Source organism: Chanos chanos, chromosome 9 (assembly GCF_902362185.1).
Source record: "Chanos chanos chromosome 9, fChaCha1.1, whole genome shotgun sequence".
Lineage (NCBI taxonomy): Eukaryota > Metazoa > Chordata > Actinopteri > Gonorynchiformes > Chanidae > Chanos > Chanos chanos.
This window is the reverse complement of record NC_044503.1, coordinates 29923548-29944309: the sequence shown is the minus strand read 5'-3', so window position 1 is coordinate 29944309 and position 20762 is coordinate 29923548. Positions and strand designations below refer to the sequence as shown.

The 20762-nt window shown below is 39.6% G+C and overlaps 2 protein-coding genes across 3 annotated transcripts; both read left to right on the top strand.

Annotated features, from left to right (window-relative positions):
• Positions 1 to 2683: 2683 nt before the first annotated feature.
• On the top strand, positions 2684 to 7933 carry LOC115820223 (tripartite motif-containing protein 35-like). Of its 2 annotated transcripts, XM_030783708.1 has the most exons (6): positions 2684 to 3076; positions 4523 to 4618; positions 4727 to 4957; positions 5258 to 5280; positions 5363 to 5481; positions 7389 to 7933. In XM_030783708.1, exons 1-6 carry the CDS (start codon positions 2684 to 2686, stop codon positions 7931 to 7933), a joined length of 1407 nt encoding a protein of 468 aa, XP_030639568.1. The 2 variants fall into 2 exon arrangements, with proteins under 2 accessions (XP_030639568.1, XP_030639567.1); XM_030783707.1 differs by lacking the exon at positions 5258 to 5280 and having other exon boundaries at positions 4727 to 5002; positions 5370 to 5481.
• A 2375-nt stretch (positions 7934 to 10308) lies between these two features.
• Positions 10309 to 14194, top strand: LOC115821604 (tripartite motif-containing protein 35-like). Its single transcript, XM_030785412.1, has 6 exons — positions 10309 to 10710; positions 11688 to 11783; positions 11901 to 12131; positions 12243 to 12265; positions 12340 to 12458; positions 13650 to 14194. The coding sequence occupies exons 1-6, from the start codon at positions 10309 to 10311 to the stop codon at positions 14192 to 14194; spliced, it is 1416 nt and encodes a 471-aa protein (XP_030641272.1).
• The last annotated feature ends 6568 nt before the right edge of the window (positions 14195 to 20762 follow it).

Here is a 20762-nt window from a genome sequence, read left to right as displayed (position 1 = left end):
CTATTTATGAAGGTTATTTTTCTGATTGGATGACAGTGTAAAAATGACTTCATTTAAATGAACTCTGATATCCATATGAAAATATGAGAGGGGTTTTGTTTTAACCATGAATGTTAATATTTGATTTCTGTAAGAGACTTTCTTTAAAATAGTTGTTGGTTTTATTAGACATGCTCGCCATTTTACTCCAGCAGGGGTCAGCATTCTTCAAAAAAACTTTTTGTCACAGATTAATCAAGTATTACTGATTAAACAGTACAGATCAACGATTAATCTTTTCCTAAAAAACTACAAGTGATAAGCAACTAACAGGATAATACCCATTTCATCTCGATTAATGTACAGATTAATTTCTGTGTATTTAATGTAAACGTTTTGCCCCATACCACCTGTCCTTTTATATCAATAGACTTATTTTACCAAATCAAGGCATTGCAGAAACATTTGATTATGTATTAGCTGTATTTTAAATGGCCTTCCATGTGGTGAGTCCTCATAACACAGTAGAAGAGAGCCTGTAACTGTGAGAGTTCAGACCATAATGGTTACGATGGAAATAACACAAATGATGAAGACAGAGAGGGATGTGATTATGAAAGCAGTGAAAATGAGGATGATGGTGAAGAAGATGAAGATAAGGATCTTGCTGGAGAATGTGAAGATGATGTTGGGAAAAAGACGAAGATGAGAAGACTGATATTGGAGATGAGGGTGATGAGTAATATGGAAATAATGACATTAATAAAGATGGAGAGGACTGTTTCAGTGAATCAGCGCACTTTAAATATATGTGTCCCACATGGTCAGAACAAAACCTGTTCTAATTGCTGTGAAATGGTAATCACTGTACTGATCTTAAACAGGCATTTAATTCTGCAAGGTTCTAGTCCCAAGCGTCTGCTCCCAGAATGAGGCCTATACACTTCTGTCCCTCCTGCCCGGACCTCCTGCAGGCCCCTGTTCTGAGCCAGCAGCCCACCTGTGATGCTACTCAACTTGACTATGAACCAAGAACAACCTGTATTTTAGCCATTTCAAAATCTCAGTTTTAACTATAGCAAAGCTAATCGCTCTCAGCCATTATATGATTGGTCTTTAAGATAAATGTATGGATCTGAATACTGCTTGGTTATCAAAATAATATCTGATACCACCTGGAACTCCTATAACCCTGTATCTTAACTCTTTTATACTGTAAACAAATCACTATGTACACTGTATACTCACTCACTATCTAAGCCGCTTATCCCAACTAGGGTCGCGGGGGGTGCTGGAGCCTATCCCAGCGGTCATAGGGCAAAAGGTGGGCAAACACCCTGGACAGGTCACCAGTCCATCGCAGGGCAGACACACAGACAATCACACCTAAGGGCAATTTAGTGTCTCCAATTCACCTAAACTGCATGTCTTTGGACTGTGGGAGGAAACCGGAGCTCCCGGAGGAAACCCATGCAGACACGGGGAGAACATGCAAACTCCACACAGAAAGGACTCTGGCCACCTGGCCGGGAATCGAACCCGAGACCTTCTTGCTGTGAAGCGACAGCGCTACCCACTGTGCCACCCACACTGTATACTGTAAATAACTGTATAGACTATTGAATCTGTTTTCCCTGGACTGTAAATGTCAATGTGTTCCTTGTGCTGGTCAGAGGAGGATGGGCTCCCCCTGTTGAGTCTTGGTTCCTCCCAAGGTTTCTTCCTCCTATTCACTGCATTAAGGTATTTTTCCCTGCCACTATCACCTTGGGCTTGCTCACTGGGGGTTTGGGCACTGATTGCTGTAAAGTTGCTTTGAGACAATTTTTGACTGTAAAAAGTGCTATACAAATAAACTTTAACTTGAACATTTAAAAATAGCTTTAAAAAACTCTTTCTAATAGCAAATGTCCAGTGAACTCCAGCTCTGACTAGAATTGGTAAAATGCAATATAAGCATCAGAAGTTTTGTTGTTTTCATTGTTTTTGCTGTTTTTGTCATTTCAAACTTCTTTTCTTTTTTTTTTTTTTAATTCATGGATGAATGTTAAAGTAAGGGTGAAGTATGTTTTGCATGGTTCTAAAGCAAGCAAAATAAAGTCAATCGGTTTCAAAAGTGCTGATATAAGTATATAATGTCTATAAAGTATACTATAACATATCTGTAATCGATATCATATTTTGTTATTTACTGTTGATGTACTGTGGTATGTAGTAATCTAGGCACCTGTCATTGTCTATAACAGTATTTGTATAGGATTGTTCCGTCCTGAATTTAATACAGTTGAACATTAAATTAGAATGTGACTGAGGACTTTGATAAGAGTGCAGCTGGGGAAAAACCTTTTCACTTCATCCTCTAGGGGAAGAATTGGAGATTTGAAAACACAAGAACTTATGAACCAATCAGAAACCTTTCATTTAAAACCCCACCCTCTGAGGAAGAATGTAAATCAGGAAGTGTCAGTTCGTTCTGAATGCAAGAAGACCTCGACCTTACAGATTAAACCAAACTTATGTTTTAAGATAATTTATTGTTAAACGAACAGTGATTTAAATATTTACAGAGCCTGCAGATCAGAGTGGACTACAGGTAGAAAACAGAGGATCCAGTAAATTTACGGTTTGTTTTCTAATCAAAAATCAGAAAGTGAAAGTAAAGTTGAAATACAAGGAGTCATTCTGAGAGTGGATCTGTTAAAACATGGCCTCATCAGAAGAGGATTTCTCCTGTCCTGTGTGCTGTGAAGTCTTTAAAGATCCTGTTCTCCTGTCCTGTAGTCACAGTGTGTGTAAAGTCTGTCTGCAGCAGTTCTGGAAGAATAAAACTTCCAAAGAGTGTCCAGTCTGCAGGAGAAGATCTTCAAAGTCCAATCCTCCCCTTAACCTTGTGTTAAAGAACCTGTGTGAGGCTTTTCTACAGGGAAAATTTGGAAAAACTTCATCAGGGTCTGAGGAGCTCTGTGGTCTGCACAGTGAGAAACTCAAACTCTTCTGTCTGGAGGATAAACAGCCTGTGTGTCTGGTGTGTCGGGATTCAGAAATACACACAAACCACAAATTCCGTCCAGTCAACGAAATTGCTCCTGTTTACAGGGTAAGACACATTTTCTGGTCTCTTAATCTTAGCAAATTTTTTTTAAAAGAAAAACAAGATTTTCTTGCACCCTTTTTAGAATAAGATTGGTGTTGGTCTCACCAAAACTTTAAGTTTTTTTGTTGTGGTGCCTCTGTGTTATGGAGCATATTAACATGTGTAATGCATTAGCACCTATGACTTAAGCCCCCACCCTCCTGTATCTGCACTGGGGTCTTTTGAAGCTTGAAGATGATAAAGGAACTTCATTGACTCAAATAGGATGAAAACAGGGTTTAAAATGCACAGATAAAGTGTTTTCTATCCCATTGCTTGACCCCACCTTCACCTGTGCTGTCTATAAGAAGAGCAGTAACACAGCAACCACCAAAAATCCACTGTCCACCAACATGAATATTACTCCATCACAGATAATCAAAGTATATAAATAGGTCCAAATGAAAGAGAAATCATTTTAACACATTTCACATGGGTGTCCCTCCAGTCTGCATATAGAACAGAGACAGGGTGAGCGGTGCACCCTGAACATATGAGAGACGTGGAATAAGCAACACTGTATATACTTTGATACTATCTATACTGTCAAAATACCAGTGACTCAAACAGCAATTACAGTTACATAGTAGACTAAATCTATTGTCTGTTTACAAACACTATGGAGAAATGTCCGGTACCAATTACCTTTAAAAAAAATTAAATGAAAAAAATTCAGAATGAACTCATAGTTAAATATCTGTAGTTGAAAACACACCATTTTCACTATGGCCTCACTGTTCATACTTTACACTGAGCTTCTCCAATACAAACACCTGATAAGAGGCTTACAGACCAGTCAAGAGCAGTGTTTTAGTTCCGACAAACCGGCATCTTTTTGCTCCTCAATTCTGCTTGGATGAACACACATGACACCTCACGGTCCATGACAACAACTCCCAGTCTCACCCAGTTTACAGTTATTATTCCCACATTCCCAAATCCCAACAACAGCAACATCAGTGTCAGAGGAGATGTGCTCATCTTAAGAGTCTGAAAAACAAAGCACATATAAAACCATCCATTTACGCACATACACACACACAAGCACAGAATGCACAGACTAATGTGCACACACTGTAAATAACTGGACTAATCACTAGTAGATCACTCCATAGTGGCTGTTACCTCCTTGACCAGGGGTGGCAGTACAATCAGATTACCACACTTACTTTACCTGTTAGTGGTAGTGTTCCTTAATCAATTACAAGTTAATGTTGCTGATAGGGCCTACTGAAAGCCAGTGCAGAAATTTTAAAGACTTACATTTTTATCTGTACAATAAAATAGAACTTTTTGAAGTCTTGAGAACACATCTACTATCAGTCAAGGGAACACTGTATGTAAGGAGAGCACACATCTAAACAGCTGAAATTTAGAGACATTTTTCTGTAAATTGTTGCTTTATTCCAGGAAGAGCTGAAGACTGCATTGAAGCCCCTGCAAGAGAAACTGGGAATCTTTCATAAAGTAAAACTGACCTGTGATAAAACAGCTGAGCACATCAAGGTGAGAATAATGATAAATTAAGGATGAATGTGTATTGACGTTATCTAATGACTTAAAGGAGTTAAACATCAGCAAAACTAACTCAAATCTAAATATTTCTTATTTCAGACTCAGGTTCAGCATACAGAGAGACAGATTAAGGAGGAGTTTGAGAAACTTCACCAGTTTCTACGAAATGAAGAGACAGCCAGGATAACTGCACTGAGAGAGGAAGAGGAGCAGAAGAGTCAGATGATGAAGGAGAAGATTGAGGAGATGTGTAGAGAGATTTCATCTCTTTCAGACACAATCAGAGCCATAGAAGAGGAAATCAAAACTGAAGACATCTCATTCCTGAACGTGAGAAACTCTTCACCCTCCATCATTACCACTTTCTCTATCTGTGTCTCTAACACACACAGGCAGTGACACACACACACACACACACACACACACACACACACGCACGCGTGCACACACTACAATACAACACATATGTCTAATACAACATACACGCAGTGAGTACAACACACACACAACTGATGCAACACATATACACACACACACACACAGACTGAGAGAGAGAGAGAGAGAGAGAGAGAGACATTAAAAACATTCAGAAGGTGCCTACTGATTAACTCATTTGATCTCCTTTCACAGAACTTTGAGGACACAAAGAAAAAGTAAGTAACCTAACGCTTAACTCTCCTCTTTCCCTGTGATAAAAAACCCCACAGCAGCACTGACTCCTGAATGTTATTCCAGAGCCCAGTGCACATTGCAGGATCCAGAGATGCCTTCAGGAGCACTGATCAATGTGGCAAAGCACCTGGGCAACCTGAAGTTCAGAGTGTGGGAGAAGATGCAGGACATTGTTCAATACAGTAGGTTTATGTACTCATTATGATATACTGAATAACAAGATGAAAAAAGACAGAATGAATGTCAATCAGTAATGTGTTTTGCATGTGTACTTATCATCACTCTTTTACAGTTTTCATCAGGGAGAGAGGGAGAGAGACAGAGAGAGAGAGAGGGGGAGATGGAAAGACGGACAGAGAGAGAGAGAGAGAGAGACAGAGAGAGAGAGAGAGAGAGCGAGAGAGAGAGAAAAGTATTTGCAAGACAGATAGAAAAACACAATCACAACTCTGTACTGATGTGACTAATGTCTCAAGGTAGATTAAAATGAAATCTTATACAGAAAGTGAAATTCATATCAGTAGAAGCACAAATCTTACATATGAGAATGGATTTAAACCCAGAGCGTAACAGGGTGGAAAAAGAGGAGAATCTCACCGTGTTAGGCCAGATTAAACCAACTCTCAATACTAATATAACACACACACACACACACACACACACGCACACACACACATAGACGCACATGCACATGCATATGCACACGTTCACACACACAAAGCAGTACTCTTTAACAAATTTAGCAGAATAGTCTCAGTAGTGTTATCACTGTAGTTAATATGTATTTACACAATTGACTATCAATTTACAAACCACTATCTATATGAGTGATGCTTTGTTTAAAGGAATGGTTTCATTCACTGTGTGACGGAGGGCTCTGTCGGTAACCACGGCGGCACTTTTGATTGACACCCAAACGCATTACATTCCCCTCCCCGTTTGTAGTTAGACGCTTCTGTGAGTGCACGCACAGAATTAGCGGCTAAATATGTTCCATTTGCATACACGCAATCACAACCACAACATAATTCATCCCGGTCCTACATAACACAAATCTACACAGACACAAAAATCCATTTAAAGCCTTGTTTATTGTCTTATCTGTTCGTCGTTTTTGAAGATCTTCTTTTGTCGTTGTTTGTAAATGCGCGTTATGTTTGTCCACTGTCTTCCGTGTTGGCTATGGCTATGGATGCTGCAAAAGGCCAAACTAAGTCACGATTTCCCGGACGGTTTTAAAGCTTGGTGGGTAGCTCTTTCGCGCCACGAGCTGGTGGGGCAAACCATGCCCGAGTATTAGAACATAAAACATATTAAAGAAATGGCTTGTGGAAATGGTTATTTTAAATATTATGACCTTTTTATCATCACCGTGGGATGTGTAAATTGAATGTGATTTTTAGAAATGCCTCAAATTATAACAGGGGGAAAAAAGGAGGAAAGATGTATTTGGTGATCCAGCCTCCAATATGGTATGAGCTAGGGGCGGGGCTTAGGATAGAAGAAGAGCCCTGGGGTACCTAGAGGGGAGAGTAGTTGGGAGAACTCGGTCATGGTAGGACCATTGAGAGTTGAGTACATTAAATCGCATTTGTATATACCTGTAAATTTGGATTCCTTTTGTTTTTGCTTTGTCTTTTGTTTTCTGAAATTTAAAAACGTACCATTGCACCGAAGTGCTATTGCGGCGGAGCCAGTCATTTTTTTGTTCAAACCACCCACGAATCACGTCACTCCACGACACACTGTTTTCTTTGTTAATCTTGATCTCAACAGCCATCTAGACAGATTACTGTAATGTCAGTGTAAACATGTAAACCTACTGATTTCATTTTCTTTTCTTTTCTAATGTAGTGAAGTAACCCATGCAGATAAATTAATAAAAAAATAAACATCTCTCTCTCTTCATCTCCTGTGATTTTGGATCCCAGCACTGCTCACCCATGAGTGATGTTTTGTTTTTGTGACTGAATTCATTCTCTCTCTTTTCTGTTCTCTCTTTTCTCTCTGTTTTCTGTAAATAACAAAATAAACGTGTAAACATACTGTATATTCAATCTCTCCCTCTGTCCCTGTTGTCTCTCTTCAGCTCCTGTGATTCTGGATCCCAACACTGCAGCACCACGACTCATCCTGTCTGAGGATCTGACCAGTGTGAGATACAGTGATGAGAAACGACAGATTCCTGATCATCCAGAGAGATTTGATTGGCATCCATGTGTCCTGGGCTCTGAAGGCTTTAACTCAGGGACACACTGCTGGGATGTTGATGTTGGGGACAATGCAAACTGGATCCTGGGTGTGACCACAGAGTCAAAGCAGAGAAAGGGAAAGACGTTCTTTTACACTGGTGTCTGGTGTGTTGGGTGTACGGACGGTAATTACAGGTCATGGGCCTCAGGAGGGTCATCTACTCCACTGAGAGTGAATAATAAACTCCAGAGGATCAGAGTGGAACTGGACTGGGACAGAGGAAAACTCTCATTCTCTGATCCTCTAAATAACACACACATACGCACCTTCACACACACTTTTAATGAGAGAATGTTTCCACACTTCTATAGTCACTGTAAACTCTCTCCTCTGAGGGTCTTACCTGTGAAGTGTTGTGTAACAGTGGAACAGCACACTTAGTTCAAACAACTACACAATGAGTGTTTTTGAAGTACAGTATCATAGCAAGAGTGTCTTTGATTTTCATTCACATCATACCAGGACACAGTTCTGCACTTTGATAATCTAGGAATTTCCTCATTCTCCGTGTATGTTTCAGTTGACTGTACATATCTGAACTGAAAAGGGGAACATTTTCCATATCGAGACTAAATCTCTGAAATGTCAAAGATTTTTCTCAAATTAAAGTTATTTTTGACTTTTTTCAATCTTAAAATGCAGTAAAAATATTAATTAAAAAAATGTTAGCTGCATTGACTGGATTAGTGTGTAATGTATGTATTTGATTTGGACAATAATTGTACTGAATGTCTGACTGACTGTACTGTAAACACATTGTATATGTTATAGTGTGTGATGAGTCTGAATAAAGCCATCACTAATCCTTTATTATGTTGTCATTGGATCAGTTCTTTATATTGAGTGGTTTGCTGCAGGTTAAACCAAGAACATCAGAATGATCAGAGTTCACAGGCTCCTGTTTTAATCAATCTGTCTGTTAACACTGAGATCCAAGAGTGAGATGAGTCAGTGAGGGACAAAGTCATCATCTCTGTCTCATCCATCTGTCTGTGTCCTTTACAGAAAACTCCATCACACTATCTCTACAGTGACTGTGGATCCAGGGTGTTCTCTGACTGGACACATTGGACATTGTGTTAGAGTTTTGAGGTTTATTGCACAAACACAATCTAATTTGAGACTCTCCAGTGTCTTGGCTCTGAGGGTGCCTGTTTTGAGCTGACTGTTCTCTCCTGTTGGGGAGGCTATGGGAATGCTGGCTTGATAGTCGTGATCACTGAGTGGGTATCGGTCAGAATGTGTTTTTTTTTTTTTTTTTTTTTGAAAACAGGATAACAAAAATACGAAGTACAACAATGCTTCACAATGAAAACAAAACAAACAAACTATCACAGAAAAAAAGCAATAACAACAATAAGATCAACAACAAATAAAGTCAAAAAAGAAAGAGCAAGGGGAAACAAACAAGAAAAAAAAGAAGGGAAAAAAGAGAGAGAAAAAAAAATTACAAAATAATAATAATAGTTAAATTAATAAATAAATAAAATAAATAAATACATCATTCTTTGTATATATGTATTTATGTATGAAGAACAGTCAGACTGAGATAGAGAAAGACTTTCTGTTACTCTCTCACCTTCTAAATAACATGTGCTAACACGTGCACACATACACAAACACACACACACACACAAGATAATTCTCCTCTTACATGGCAAAGTTCTCAAAGTTCTCATTTAAACAGCACATTTATAACTCAAAACATCTTTAACTCAGTGTTGCGTTTTTTGGTGCTGTCATACCAGATATTCTTTGTAGTCACCCCTGTCCTGTCCTCTATATTCATTGGCATATTTAATCTAAACACTGACAAAACTCCGCTATATCCACATAAAGACAAACTAATAATACACAGGATACTGATGTGTGAATCAAACAGTACATTAGTTCTGATATAATATAACTCAAACCCAAACATAATCCAGTTTTAAACAGGCACTGACATGTGTGTCTACACTGTACTGGATCTGGATTTGTCATTATACTGAACTCTGATGCTTTGGAATAAGGAGTGGCTGTTGGTTTGACAGAATTTTATTTATGTATTTTGCTTTGTACAGGCTCTTTAGACCAACACCATCATGAGCCATAGAATCATAAAATGAGACAGTAATAAAGTCAAGCACATTTACTGTTCAGAGGATATTATACAGTTTTAAAACACATACGTGTCTCTTATTGGGGGTGTGTATCAGTCAAACACTGTAGTAATGTGTAATATATCTGTTTTGAACAGACATGGTTTGTGCCTAATGAGAAATCTACGAGATGCTGACATTAAACAGAACATGAGCGACTTTACACACAGGACCCTGAATATCCATATTGAGGGGAAGAGGTTGTGTTAGTCTGAGTGTATATGAATCAAATGGAGTCTTGTGTTCAGTGTTCTTATATGAGTAAGCCTTTTACCTACAGCTTTAGGTTTAACTATCAGGACTGATTCTTTAACGGTTCTACTAATCAAAGCTTTTCAGTTCACATTACTGCAACACTCAGAGAAAGAAACCTCAGACAGTAATGCACCATAAAACACAGATATTGAAGTGAACTGTGTGTGACCGAGTGAAAGAGGATGTACCCAGTCAAAGTCCATTTCAGGCTGAGTGTGTGATTAAGCAATAAAAGAACCTGCTTAGACTTTGACTCTTCCACCACCTAAGAGACAAGACCGCTCAAAGTGCCTTAAAGAGTTCTCGCGGTGTTTTATCCGTTTACCTTTTCACATTTTTACGAGAAAAAAAAAAAAAAGTATGGCTTTCAAACTTCCAGAGCAAAAAGAGGATTTCTCCTGTCCTGTGTGCTGTGACGTCTTCAGGGATCCTCTTGTCCTGTCCTGCGGTCACAGCGTGTGTAAGCTTTGTCTGCAGCGGTTCTGGGAAAAGGGAATTCAGGAGTGTCCACTTTGCAGAAGAAAATCTTCAAGAACTGAGCCTCCTTATAACCTTGCGTTACAGAACCCGTACGAGACTTTCTTGCAAGAGAGAAGTCAGGGACCTTCATCAGGGTCTGAGGAGTTCTGCAGTCTGCACAGTGAGAAACTCATACTCTTCTGTCTGGAGGATAAACAGCCTGTGTGTGCGTTTTGTCAGGATTCAGAAAAACACAGAAATCACAAATTTAATCCAATAGATGAAGCGGCTCCTCATTACAGGGTAAGAACCTCTTCAGTCGCATGACTTTTTATATGAAATTGGTTGTACTCTTAACTGTAATCTAGATCCTCTGTTGTGGTGTGTCAGTGCTGTGGAATATATTAGCATACATGTAATATATAGTAGCACCTGGGACTTAAGTCCTCATCCTCCTGTATTGATGGTTGTGTCATGTGGGTACATTTTCAGCCAAACTGTGTCTTCAAACGAAAACAAACATCGATAGACAAGAGACAGGTTAAACACAAGGGCTTAAATACAAGAGGAGAACTAAACTGGAGAAACATGATTGGTGGAACTTCACGGGGTGAACGAGGTTAATAAATAGAATAAACAGAAGCAGGTGAGGGGCGGAGACAGACATGGAATAGGAACACAAGACATTTCAAAACAAAAGTCCAAAACAAGGTGCAGGCTGTGACAGTGGTTTATGGGCCAGTCAAGAGCAGTGTTTTATCTCTCACAGACCAGCATCACTTTACTCCTCAACTCTGTGTGGATGAACACACAGGATACCTCACAGTCCATGACAGTAATTCCCAGTCTCAACCAGTTTACACTTATTATTCCCACATTCCCAAATCCCAACAACAGCAACATCAGTGTCAGAGGAGACGTTTATTTTAAAAGTTTGACAACAAAGCACATATAAAACCTCCTCTGTATAACCCCCCCCCCCCCCTCCCCCGTCACACACACACACACACACACACACACACACACACACACACACACTAACATGCACACATGCATGTTTATCATTGTTCCTGTTGGTGCCTACGGACAGCATTACAGAAATAATAATCATCTTAATATATGACAAAGGACACTGTTGTCAATCTATGAGGTAAAATACAAATTTTAGAAACATTTCTGTGTGTTGATTAAATTACTACAAGAAACATGTCTTGCTTATATCTCAAGGAAACTTCAAAGCATTAGGAAATAAAACATTTTTTTTTTCTGTTATATTGCAGGAGAAACTGAAGACTGCACTAAAGCCCTTAAAGGAGAAACTGAAAGTCTGTAACAAATTTCAACAAAACTGTTATGAATCAGCAGAGTACATTAAGGTGAGAATAGTGAGAAATGAGGAATGGATGTGTATTGACAATATCTAATGACTTAATACAGAAGGAAGAGATATGTTTAAGAAAATCTCACACAAATCTAAATATTTCTACTTCCAGATCCAGGCCCAACACACAGAGAGACACATTAAGGAAGAGTTTGAGAAACTTCACCAGTTTCTACAAGATGAAGAGACAACCAGGATAACTGCTCTGAGAGAGGAAGAGGAGCAGAAGAGTCAGATGATGAAGGACAAGATTAAAGAGATCAGTAGAGAGATGTCATCTCTTTCAGACACAATCAGATCTATAGAAAAGGAGTTAGGCACCAGTGATGTTTCATTCTTAATGGTAAAAATCACAACTCTCTCCCTCTCCCCCTTTCTGTGTCTGTTTCTCTGTGATCTCTTAAAATACACAGCTGTATACCTAATCATTACACACTCTTTGGTTTTTCCACAGAACTTCAAGAACACAATGAAAAGGTAAGTTTTATCTCTCTCCTCTGTGATTCAGTACTCAAACCCACATCCGCACTGACTCCTGAATGTTATTCCAGAGCCCAGTGCACACCGCAGGATCCACAGATGCCTTCAGGAGCACTGATCAATGTGGCAAAGCACCTGGGCAACCTGAAGTTCAGAGTGTGGGAGAAGATGCAGGATATTGTTCAATACAGTAAGTTTAGGTACTAATAATGTGGTATAAAATAACAAGATGAGAAAAGACAGAAAGAATATCATTCAGTAATGTATTTGACATATGCACTGATGATCACTCCTTTACAGTCTTCATCAGATACTGATCTGAGACCAGGCCAGAGTTATTATGAGACAGTGTAGTCATTATGGGACAGACAAAATGTGAGTGTTAGAGAGAGACAGACAGACAGACAGACGGACAGAGAGACAGAGAGAGAGAGAGAGAGAGAGAGAGAGAGAGAGAGATGTTTTTGTAATATATATAGAAAAATACAATCACCACACAGCTAGTCTTCATGTAAAATAAAATCATATACAGTAACCGTAAGATATATCAATAGAGAAACCAATCTCATGACTGAACAGAATGGATTCAAACCCACAGTGTAACAGGGTGGAATAAGCGGAGAAGTGTTGGACCAGATTAAATCAACTCTCAATACACGACTAATACAACTGACACACAACTAATAAAATACACACAACTACGAGAACAAACACACAACTATTACAACCCTTACAACTAATATAATACACATATACAAATAATACAATACACAAAACTAATACATCAGACACAACCAATACATCACACACACACACACACACACACACACACACACACACACACAAGTAATACAACACACACACAACTAATCTAACAGATATTAACAGACAGGGAATAGCCATGAGATCTGTGTTTCGCCGCTAATGTTATTCATTCTTTATATACCTGTACACCCAAACACACATACACACACACACACACACACACACACACACACACACACTGAGCTGTCCTCTTTGACAAAGTGATGTCATTACTGAGATTGCAGAATAATCTCAGTAATGACATCACTGTAGTTCATATGTATTTACACAATTGACTTTATCATTATACATTTTGTTTATAGGATTGGTTTCATTCTGTCTATTTTCTGTTTCCTTTACTGATCTGGGTCTCAACAACATTCTATGTAGGCACATTCATATTAGTGTAATCATGTAAGCATACTGGTTTAATTTTCCTTTCTTTTCTCTTCTTTCCTTTCTTTTCCTTTCTTTAATGTGAGTCTCGGTAATCAGTGAAGATAAATTAGTAACGCTATAAACATGTAAACATATTGAATATTCAATCTCTCCCTCTGTCTCTGTTCTCTCTCTTCAGCTCCTGTGATTCTGGACCCCAACACTGCAGCACCATGGCTCATCCTGTCTGAGGATCTGACCAGTGTGAGACTCTCCGATGAGAGACAGCAGCTTCCTGATAACCCAGAGAGATTTGATTGGTATACGTGCGTGGTGGGCTCTGAGGGCATTAACTCAGGGACACACTGCTGGGATGTTGATGTTGGGGACAGTACACTCTGGGACATGGGTGTGGGCACAGGGTCGATCCCGAGGGGGGGAAAACTACTCTATAACACTGGGTTTTGGTGTGTGTGTTTAAATGATGGTGAATACAAGTCAAAGGCCTCAGGAGAGCTATTTACTCCACTGACAGTGAACCATAAACTCCAGAGGATCAGAGTGGAACTGGACTGGGACAGAGGAAAACTCTCATTCTCTGATCCTCTAAATAACACACACATATGCACCTTCAGACACACTTTTACTGAGAGAATATTTCCATACTTTGCTACTGCCTGTAAACTCTCTCCTCTGAGGGTTTTACCAGTGAAGTGTTGTGTAACAGTGAAACAGCACAGTTAGATCTGATACTGTCTCTGTTTAAAGTGAAATGTTTCTACCGTTATTGTATCTGTCATTCATGTTATTTCTGATAAAGTACAATGTCTAAAACCCAATATAAATTTTGTTAGCTTGTTTGTGTCACTCCTTGGTGCTCTCTTTCCCCCTCTGCTGGCCATTTTATGTTAGCTTTGTTTTCGTTCCTGTTCTCCTTTGTTTCCTCTTGTTTATTGAATCATTAGTTGCACCTGTTTTTGGTCAACCTCGTTCTGTTGTGTTTTGTATGAAAACCCCTAGGACCCCTGACATGTTTTTTTGGGAATTTTGTTGTTGATGAGTTATGAATGAATCACGTTGGGGATATTCCTACAGCACATGTCCTATAATATTAGAAGACAATGTCAGTTGAGAATTAACTTAATAAAGTAGAATAGATAATGAGCTACAGAGTGTAGGTTTAATGCAGGTGACTATTAATCTTTTTTTTTTTTTTTAATCTGTTTTCAGTGTTGTTTTGAAGTGATGTTGGATTAGAAGGATGTATTTAGTTCATGTTTATGAAATTTCCCCTCTGATACTAGTTAATCAGGATCTTTTATTAAGAACAGGCATGTCAGGAACACAAGCAGGGCCCAGGAAACACTGACAGATAGTAATACACCAGGCAGGACTGACAGACAGGTTCACAGGTAAATACAAGGGCCAGGGATCAAGGCTCTGAAACAGAGGGAGACAGACAGTCCTTTACAGACGCAATATTTTAGAGCACAGGTGTCAAAATCCAGCCCTGGAGGGCCATGGTCCTGCTGGTTTTTCTTGTAGACCAACTAAATGGAATCCCCGACTGGCTGAAGAGTGTCCACACCTGTTTTCAAGGTGAAAATCAACAGGTAACTAAGAAGTGAAAACAAAAATCAGCAGGACCCCGGCCCTCCAGGACCGGATTCTGACACCCCTGTTTTAGAGTAACAGAGTCTCGGTCTCAATTTAACCCAAGACTTCACAAAAAGCCGAAACAGAAAACAAACGTGAAAACCATGCTTGAATGATTACATTAATGTGATCAGACCAGTGACCAGTGGGACTGGATGGAGGTGGCGCTGGTGAAGCTTCAGACATCACTGAAACACCAAGAAGGGTTTGGCCGAGTCGATGGTTTGGTGTTGTCCCATACCCCAGAAGGTAGCAGTGAGCTGAGAGATACTGAGATATAAAACATGGAGATTACAAGTAGAAACAGGTGATTGCGAGTGTGTCAACATTTCGATCTGTTAGTCACCAACAAATACTATTTTCCTTTAGTATTAGGACTTTTGAAACAAATATCAGTAGTTGTTGTTGACTTTTTATTCTTTATTTTGAAACCGAGACACCCTCAACTGAAAAACGGGCATAGCAAAAACTGTTAATATGGAAACATCATGACAAATTTCAAACTTAATGAAGTGTAGGATGAGCATAATGTTTGTGTGGTGTCATAACATGTGTTCCATTAATAGGTCAAATATGATTTGAGGGAATGGTTATGTTGTAGTAAACTGAGACATATAGCAACATATACAATTCTGGCAGCACTATAATGAATGACCAATGGTTACTAGAAGATGCTGTGGGGCCCAGCTGAATGTTCTGTACCATCACCGGCCGTCTCTAGGCTTTCAGAGTGGTGTAGGGGTAAACATGATCACAATATATCTTGTTAAGTGCTGTGTGGACATACTCTTTCATCTTATGTTACAGACATGCGTTCGCCTTCTCTCGCTTCTCTCACACAGCTTGTCTCACACACCTGCCCCACAGTTTAGAAGTTCTCATTATCTATGGGCGTCAAGGTCAAAGGCCCTTGGCTGCACGGGTGTATCTGTATGTGTGTGTGAACTTGTGGTCTAGTCTTCCACCATCAAGACTCTGTCTGGGTGCCTCTGATGACCTCCTCTCTGCTTTTGCTGTATGCTCTACCTTTTGTTCAGTAAAGACAAAAGAGCTGCCTTAAGTCATCATCATGCCTGTTTATTATTTTCAACACTTTTAAAAACATTGATGCCCAACAATGCAAATGAACAGACATGGCGTTCTTAGACTTTAAGTGTACACATCGTATCGAAACTCGAATTAACAAGGCATTGTATGTGTTCTCTCTTCACAATCTTGAGTTCATGGCTGCTATAATCTCTGCAAACCACCAGATGTCACTGTGCTGTCTGAAGCTGGCTCGAAGCTTCGAATCTTTTTTTCGGCACAATCGGGAAGAAGCCTCAGAAGCTTCACGAGGCTTCGTCCACCCATCCCTGCAGCACACACAGCAGGTTAATGTAGACACAGGACACACAGCAGGTTAATGTAGACACAGGACACACAGCAGGTTAATGTAGACACAGGACACACAGCAGGTTAATGTAGACACAGGACACACAGCAGGTTAATGTAGACACAGGACACACAGCAGGTTAATGTAGACACAGGACACACAGCAGGTTCATGTAGACACAGGACACACAGCAGGTTAATGTAGACACAGGACACACAGCAGGTTAATGTAGACACAGGACACACAGCAGGTTAACGTAGACACAGGACACACAGCAGGTTAACGTAGACACAGGACACACAGCAGGTTAATGTAGACACAGGACACACAGCAGGTTAATGTAGACACAGGACACACAGCAGGTTAATGTAGACACAGGACACACAGCAGGTTAATGTAGACACAGGACACACAGCAGGTTAATGTAGACACAGGACACACAGCAGGTTAATGTAGACACAGGACACACAGCAGGTTCATGTAGACACAGGACACACAGCAGGTTCATGTAGACACAGGACACACAGCAGGTTAATGTAGACACAGGACACACAGCAGGTTAATGTAGACACAGGACACACAGCAGGTTAATGTAGACACAGGACACACAGCAGGTTAATGTAGACACAGGACACACAGCAGGTTAACGTAGACACAGGACACACAGCAGGTTAACGTAGACACAGGACACACAGCAGGTTAACGTAGACACAGGACACACAGCAGGTTAATGTAGACACAGGACACACAGCAGGTTAATGTAGACACAGGACACACAGCAGGTTAACGTAGACTGTCTGGCTGATGGAAGGAGCAGGGCACAGGTAAGTATTGCAAGAGAGGTGATTTCTTTTTATTCTACAGTCCCTTAACTATATACCTTTAACTATATACCCTGTACCTACTTTCCCTTAACTACATACACCGTGTCTATGTAACCAACTGTCACACTGAGATAAAACTAAAGAAACAAAGAGGGACAGAAAGGGACAGAGAGGGACAGAGAGGGACAGGGCGTGACGCTGACACTACTCTTGCAGGAATCACAGGCAGACAGGATGAATTAGGTTCACAGAGCGTGTTTTATTAGCACTGGCAATAAAACAACATTATATTGTCAATGTACAGCAAAATTACACAACACATCTCTGGCTTCACACTTGTCACCAGCATAAAGAACAGGGATGAGGTGTCCACATAGTTTACATATTACATCATGAAGTTGTGATTGTATAGTTTTAATGTTACACAGCACAGTGACACGTTTCACTAAAACCCATTTTGTCTTTGATAACATTATCAAATTACCCAGCAACACTCAGAATGCAGTAGTCACTTCTCTAACTAAAAACACATTTCAAACACAACACAGTGCAACATTTACCTGGCAATAAAACAGCATTATGTTGTCAGTGTACAGTAAAATACTACAAGTCCCCTGTGCATAAAAATAGAACACCCCGAATTATAAGATAATTAAAAACATTTTAATGCGAAAATGACCAGAGCTCGTATTTCAACATATCAGACTCATCACCAGTATAAAGAAAAGGGACAAGATGTGGCATAACCAGTGACCATGACAGCCAGTGGTTGCCAACTGGCACGAGCAAACAGATTTAAAAAAAAATCAGTATTTTGATGAACTTCATATTAATTTGTACAGGTTAAAACTACTCCTGGTACATCTACAGTCCCTTAACCAGAGCCCCTTGCCTATATACTCTTCAGTATATATCCTGTGTCCACAGTCCCTCAACCATATACCCTTAATTATATGCCCTTAGCTGTACACCCTGTGTCTACTGCTCCTCATCTATATACCTTTAACTATACGCTTGGTGTCTACTGTCCCTGAACTATATAACTTGTGTCTACATTGTGCTTTAATATCAATAAATTAAACAAGATCTATTTTGTGTCTGAGTTACTGTGTCATCTCCCTCAAAGTAAACTGGTGAATACAGGTCAAAGGCCTCAGGAGAGCTATTTACTCCACTGACAGTGAATAATAAACTCCAGAGGATCAGAGTGGAACTGCACTGGGACAGAGGTAAAATTCTCGTTCACTGATCCTTTAAACAACACACACCTACACACCTTCACACACACCTTTACTGAGAGAATGTTTCCATACCTCTGTTATAACTGTAAACTCTCTCCTCTGAGGATCTTACCAGTGACATGTTGTGTAACAGTGGGACGCCATAGTTAAAATGTGTGATGGTAAATGAGGAAAAAGCTTCATATTAGTGTGAAATTTAAATTCATGATGTCTGATTTAAAAGTTTTTTGTGGTTCAAGAGTATTAATTTCACATTTTGGAAAACACATACTAAATCGCATATATCAATTTCTATCCACCCTTCTATCCATCTGCCCCATAGTTAGGTCAGTTACACAGTTCCAAATGTGTCTCTTTTACCATCTGTAACTGTTCAAGAGTCTTTTTTATTGCCAACTGTAGTAACAATGGTTACTGCGAACACCGCAATTAACTCGGTCAGAAAAACCGTTGCTCCACGGAAAACTGGCTGATGTTAACCCTCTCATATGGTTATTCTGTAAACAAAGGGAAAGTGACTGAGAGATTTTCAGTGCTGAAAAAAGGGTGAGGAGAAAATAATGGGGAACAACCCAAAAATAAAGATACGGGGCCCTGAGGACCCTGCGGGCAAAAGAAAAACCCCGGTGCTGGATCACCAACACACACGTTTAAAAAACGGTCGTCTGCAGCTGGTACCAACTCAGTGCAGAGGGAAATTAAACTGAGAAATGTTAAAACAAGCTGCTCATGCTCTGTCATTAGGTTATTTGGTTTGGTCAGTCAGGGTTAATCACATTCTGTCATTAGGTTATTTGATTTGGTCAGTCAGGGTTAATCACATTCTGTCATTAGGTTATTTGATTTGGTCAATCAGGGTTAATCATATTCTGTCATTAGGTTGTTTGGTTTGGTCAGTCAGGGTTAATCACATTCTGTCATTAGGTTATTTGGTTTGGTCAATCAGGGTTAATCATATTCTGTCATTAGGTTATTTGATTTGGTCAGTTAGGGTTAATCACATTCTGTCATTAGGTTATTTGGTTTGGTCAATCGGGGTTAATCATATTCTGTCATTAGGTTATTTGATTTGGTCAATTAGGGTTAATCACATTCTGTCATTAGGTTATTTGGTTTGGTCAATCGGGGTTAATCATATTCTGTCATTAGGTTATTTGATTTGGTCAATTAGGGTTAATCACATTCTGTCATTAGGTTATTTGGTTTGGTCAGTTAGGGTTAATTCTGTAAATGGGTCTGAAATTCCTTTGCTAGTTTTGAGGTGTTCAAGTTTGTGTGAAAGAGAGCAAATTTACAACAAATATTTCTATATGACCAACGTCTGGACCAATGGCTGTATACCTACGTCACAAGGTTCCAATTGCGCTGCGAAAGTACCTACCCTGAAGTAGGAGCTAAAAAAGCCCCTCAAAACAGCGTTCTAAGAACTATAATTGTTCTAAGTTCCTGCGGTGCGAACACGCGAAAAAGGGGGTGCTTTCTCCAGCAGTTCTAAGAACTATGGAAAAGTTCCCCCGGTGCGAAAGCGCCTAATAAGACCACAAATTAAACAGTTCTCTTATTCTGAACCATATCTGGTCAGATGCTATGATAATTTCTCACATCATCCTGTCAGTGTTATATGTCAGATTCACTTTCACTGCTTTTCTTTTCAGAGAGGGTGACATTTAACCTCTCTGAGCCTCTCTTGACCTCTCAAAAAAAGTCATAACCTTATAACCTAAGTAGCAGCTGTCATTAACAGGAGTAAGATATAATTTTTAAAAACACATATAAACCTGCACATCAGTTACAAAGTAACACATTCAAAGTTAAATCACATTTACTGCTTAAGAAAAACAGCTTCCTTCCCTTACCTTGACCCTTGGACGCCACAAGGTAAGGAAACAGCCAATCAGAATCAGTCCTTAACCAAACTCCACCCTTATCCACATTCAGTTACAACAGACAGAAGGAACTAGAGTGCAGCCTGTTTAACTCTTCATAAATCTGAGTATAGTTAACTTTTATACAACATCAAAAACAACAGGTGAGTGATAGATGATTTTGTGTGTTTGGAGAATAAGTGAAATCAGTTATTCAATGTTTTCATAGGTCAGTGGAGTGAATGGAGAACAGAATGCTGTGAAACTCTTTGTTTTAACTCTGAACGTAAAAAAAAAGTTAACGTGAACTTGATTTTGCAGGAGCCATTGCAGGGGAGGGGCTGTCAGAAA

Bases quoted from the DNA above. Each gene is read 5' to 3' on its own strand.
- LOC115820223 (XM_030783707.1), top strand. From the start codon at position 2,684: ATGGCCTCATCAGAAGAGGATTTCTCCTGTCCTGTGTGCTGTGAAGTC. The intron at 5,003-5,369 runs GTCTCTAACACA...TCCAGAGCCCAG, and splicing joins TTACCACTTTCTCTATCTGT to TGCACATTGCAGGATCCAGA. The intron at 5,482-7,388 runs GTAGGTTTATGT...GTCTCTCTTCAG, and splicing joins GCAGGACATTGTTCAATACA to CTCCTGTGATTCTGGATCCC.
- LOC115821604 (XM_030785412.1), top strand. From the start codon at position 10,309: ATGGCTTTCAAACTTCCAGAGCAAAAAGAGGATTTCTCCTGTCCTGTG. The intron at 10,711-11,687 runs GTAAGAACCTCT...GTTATATTGCAG, and splicing joins AAGCGGCTCCTCATTACAGG to GAGAAACTGAAGACTGCACT. The intron at 11,784-11,900 runs GTGAGAATAGTG...TTCTACTTCCAG, and splicing joins AATCAGCAGAGTACATTAAG to ATCCAGGCCCAACACACAGA.